Source organism: Myotis davidii, unplaced genomic scaffold (assembly GCF_000327345.1).
Source record: "Myotis davidii unplaced genomic scaffold, ASM32734v1 scaffold147, whole genome shotgun sequence".
NCBI lineage: Eukaryota > Metazoa > Chordata > Mammalia > Chiroptera > Vespertilionidae > Myotis > Myotis davidii.
In genome coordinates this window covers 5,672,439-5,677,001 of record NW_006383010.1, presented here as the reverse complement: position 1 = coordinate 5,677,001, position 4,563 = coordinate 5,672,439, and the positions used below count along the sequence as shown (strand labels likewise).

The 4,563-nt window shown below is 35.3% G+C and overlaps 1 protein-coding gene across 1 annotated transcript in view; it reads right to left on the bottom strand.

Annotated features, from left to right (window-relative positions):
* Positions 1–737: 737 nt before the first annotated feature.
* The window catches only part of HINT3 (histidine triad nucleotide binding protein 3), a 9,755-nt gene continuing 5,929 nt past the window's right edge, over positions 738–4,563 (bottom strand). The window contains exons 5-6 of the mRNA XM_006778504.2: positions 2,678–2,804; positions 738–1,131 (exon numbers count right to left, since the gene is read on the bottom strand). Of these exons, the coding sequence (XP_006778567.1) occupies positions 1,099–1,131; positions 2,678–2,804 (160 nt within the window). The 3' untranslated portion in view covers positions 738–1,098. The remainder of the gene's footprint in view (positions 1,132–2,677; positions 2,805–4,563) is intronic.

The following is a 4,563-nucleotide window of genomic DNA, read 5'->3' as shown; positions in this document are numbered from 1 at the left end:
TACATCAATAAAATTAATATTGTGTTATTAACATACATTTTCTCATCCAAGACGGTCTCTCTCTACTTTCAAACCAGGATGTTTTCATGATTAAAACTAGATCTAATTACTTTTCAATTCTAATTTTCCTTTGGCACAGCAAACAAACCAGAAAACAGCAGTTTCTGCCCATTTTAGTAAATTAATGTAACTATTTTATCTTTATTTCCCACATATGTTCTTACAGGTAAAATTCCATTACAGTGAATTCTCTTAGATAGCCAAATTGATTGTTATTGCATTTATATATTATACAGATTTCAGGACTAATTTATTACACAAATGCTAGGCTTCAAGAAGTAAAAGCCAACATCTGAAATCTGAGTAAAAAGTGACATATAGCCCTAGCCGGCTTGGCTCAGTGATAGAGCATCGGCCTACAGACTGAAGGGTCACAGGTTCAATTCCAGTTGAGGGCACATGCATGAGTTGCAGGCTCGATCCCCAGTAGGGGGCATGTAGGAGACATGCAATCAATGATTCTTTCTCATCATTGATGTTTCTCTCTCTCCCTTTCCCTTCCTCTCTGAAATCAATAAAAATATTTCTTTTAAAAAGTGACACATATAAATTCTATCAAGGTCAGAGATCACTGTGTAATACAGTACTTTACTTTGAAATATGTACAAAATTATGAAACTGTCAAGAGATAGTTAATTTCTTTTTTCTCTTTCATAATAATAAAAACTCCAACAAAGTACTTTCTATACCCATTTATTCTTCATAATAAATCACTATTATAACTGACAATAATGAGAAATGAAAATACTTGAACTTTTAAAAAATACAGAGCCCTTCTTGATTAACAGAATTTGTTTTAATAAAATTTTATCTGTAGTATCTTATACCTTAGACAAGTAACCATTAAAACAAAGAAGACAATGCCAGAGTAGTCATATATTACAGATCTCAGGAAATAGACATTCAGAAAAGACTTAAGGCTACCCAGTAATAGCCTCTTATAAACCCAACAAACCTTACCATTGTAATTTGATTTAAAAGGGACCATATTAGTGTCTGTTGAACCAAGAATAAGAAAATCTTCTACTGCTGTCATTTTCATGTTCTTAGTTTTTCAATCAAATAGTCAGCCTGTAATTTTAAAAACACAACATGTTTTTTATCACAAATATGGTAGCTAGTGTGAAAAATTCTACTGGCATCCCTATTATAATAAACCACAGCAGACTAGCTAGATAATACATATTCTCTTCCTAAAAATATCTTACAAAAAACCTAAATATAAGTGGAATCATATACTATTTGGTTTATTTCCCTGAGCATAATGTCCTCAAGGTTTATCCATGCTGTGGCATGGGTCAGAATTCCCCTCATAAAAAAAATCATTTTTCAAATACAGTGGACATATAATATTAGTTTCAAGTGTACAACATAGTGATTAGACATGTATGTACCTTAAGAAGTGTTCACCTCAGTAAGTCTGGTAACTGTCTGACACCATACATAGTCATTACAATATTATTGACTATATTCCTTATGCTGTACTTTATATCCCCATGACTATTTTACAAAAATGTATTTTTAATTAGTTTTTATTATAGAAGCATAGCTCATTTAGAAAATTAGAAATACAAATACAAGAAAAAAAATCCTGTTTTTAGTTACACTGATATTTTAAAGACCACACCAACTGTCCTACAAAATATCACACTATTTCACTTCAAATACACACACATTCCTTAAGTATATTTTAATTAAATAAAATCATTTAAGCAAGTTGAAGAAAGAAAAAATAAGTTTGAAATATGAGGTTTCTAGAAATCCGGTGTTCTTGAATTTCTTATTTACTATGACTATTATAATATGCATTAATTAATGGTAATTATTTAATTTACAATTTTATAATTACTCAGATATAGCAACTCTAGGTCACCTTATCATCATGGACACATAAACTAAGAGACTGGCAAATCACTAGGCAAGTGGCCCTGGAAGGACCGAGTCATTTTTTAACCTTGACTGTCAGACCACAGGTCTATAAGCAGCTGAATTCTATTCTACTTTTGTCCTAGCAAAGCAGAATTTTGCAATGTTTTAGGCTCAAAGCTTCAACCTCACATCTGGTAGTTGATGCTACTACGACAGCCCTTTTTTAAGAAGTTTAAATATCAAAAATTACAAAATCTCAATTTCTACAATAATGTTGTTAATGAAGACAGGGGCTGCAGGTAACATTTATTGAGTACTTACTATTTGTAAGGTACAGTTTTAAGTGCTTTACATGTAAATTATTTTATAAATTCTACAGAAATATGCAGGTAATAAAGAACTTGAGCCTTAAAAATCTTAAGTAACTTGCACAGGGTCCCTCAAGTAATTAATGAAGCCAGAATTTGAATCCAGATTTGATTCTGGATTCTGAACTATAAATGCCATGATTCTTCTATATCACATCCTCTACCTGCAATGGAGAGACTCAGCCTTAGCTTCTCTTCTACAGATTTGATGACCTGAAAAATCCTCCAAATTAAAAATATTATTTTGGATATGTGCAAGCAATATGTTAAAATAGATGATCAAGCCTATAAAAACTGTCTCCAAGAAAAGAAAAGCTACATAAAAAATGACAAATATTTTATATACTTTTGTATGCTACTAGTATAACAATAACACTTACTGTGATGAACCAATAGGAATTAGGTCTATAAACCAATTTTGATAAGAAGCCAAGCTGATCAACTGGTGCTATGACATGAAGGTGCAAGTGGGAAATGGAACAGAATGGTGGCATATGGAAACCCATTCTAAAACAGAAAAGTAAGAGATAATTGACAAATCAGTTCTACAATAGTTTTAAGCTATTTTTTCATGTTAAAATGCATAAATGTCAAAGAGATCCAACACAGGTTACCTAAGATAGATCTCCACTCAAACATCTCTTTTACTGTTTTTCTTTATACACTTTAGAGTATTCACAAAGTTCCTCTTCATGTTTAAATGCACAGTAACCTAAACTCTTCATCAAGAAGGTCTTACAGTATATCATGCCTTAGTACAACGGTTCTCAGCCTGTGCGTCGCGACCCCTTTGGGGGTCGAACGACCCTTTCACAGGGTCACCTAAGACCATTGGAAAACATATATAATTACATATTGTTTTTGTGATTAATCACTATGCTTTAATTATGTTCCATTTGTAACAATGAAAATACATCCTGCATATCACATATTTACATTATGATTCATAACAGTAGCAAAATTACAGTTATGAAGTAGCAACGAAAATAATTTTATGGTTGGGGGTCACCACAACGTGAGGAACTGTATTGGAGGGTCGTGGCATTAGGAAGGTTGAGAACCATTGCCTTAGTATAACCTTTATGAATTTGGAGTTGGCATTCCATCCTATCACTTTCGGCCTTTATCAATTAAGACATGCTAAGATATTTAATTATCTTAAGATATTTAATTATCCTAAGATATGCCTCTTCAATGAAGCTAAATAAATAAATAATTACTACAGGACACTCAAGTGTGGTTCCATTATTCCAAGACACAACCAGTAGATGGCAAGCATTCTCCTTTAATAAAACTGGTAATTCATTTCCTTATGAACCAGGATTTCAGTAGTGAAATTAATTATGTATCTAAAAAAATTATCAGTTGTTTCTTGTTTAACAATAAAAATTTAGATGACAATTATTCATATTCATTTGTTTTAAAATACATAAAAGAATTCTTTTGACTAATAAAATTTTTTAAAAATATGATTTAACCTCTTAAAAATTAATTTACAGTTTTGCAAGTCCACTTATTCTAAGTGGAAGAAGGCACAGGAGAAGTGCTATATTGTATCAATATAGGACAATGTAAGTCAGATATGCAACACATATTGAAAAGCTTTCACCACTACCTAGAAAAGGAGATTAGGTTTTCTCTCTATGGAATACAAATTATATAATGTAGAATCAAGTAATCCAAAAGCTAGAAGAGACTCAGCCTTTTTATTTTAAATACTAGAGGCCAGCACACGATTGAAGTCACACAAGGAGGCACCCCGCCTTCCGCTGTGCAAGGAGGCACCCCGCGGGCCGCAGGAGTCAGGCCTGACTGGCACCTTCGGTGGCCGGGACCCACGCCTGACTTCCACCCCAGGCCCTCCCAGCCCCCCAACCTGTGTCCGCTCCAGGCCACCGGAGCCACTGTGCTGGCTCAGGCAGGCCCCCGTGTCTGTCTCTGTCTCCACTCCGGGGCCCCACCTTCGCACACAACCTCCTCCTGTCTGGTCGTGACCCATTATGGCATCCCGGCCTAATTTGCATATTTATGTTTAGACTAGGGGCCCGGTGCACAAAAATTTGTGCATTCGGGGGGTCCCCCAGCCTGGCCTATGCCCTCTTACAGTCTGGGACCCCTCGAAGGATGTCCACCTACTGGCTTAGGCCCAGTCCCTGGGGGATTGGGCCCAAGCTGGCAGTCAGACATCCCTCTGGCAGCCTGGCAGCTCTTGGGGGATGTCCACTTGCCAGCAGGGAGCAGGCCTAAGCTGCAGTTGGACATTGTT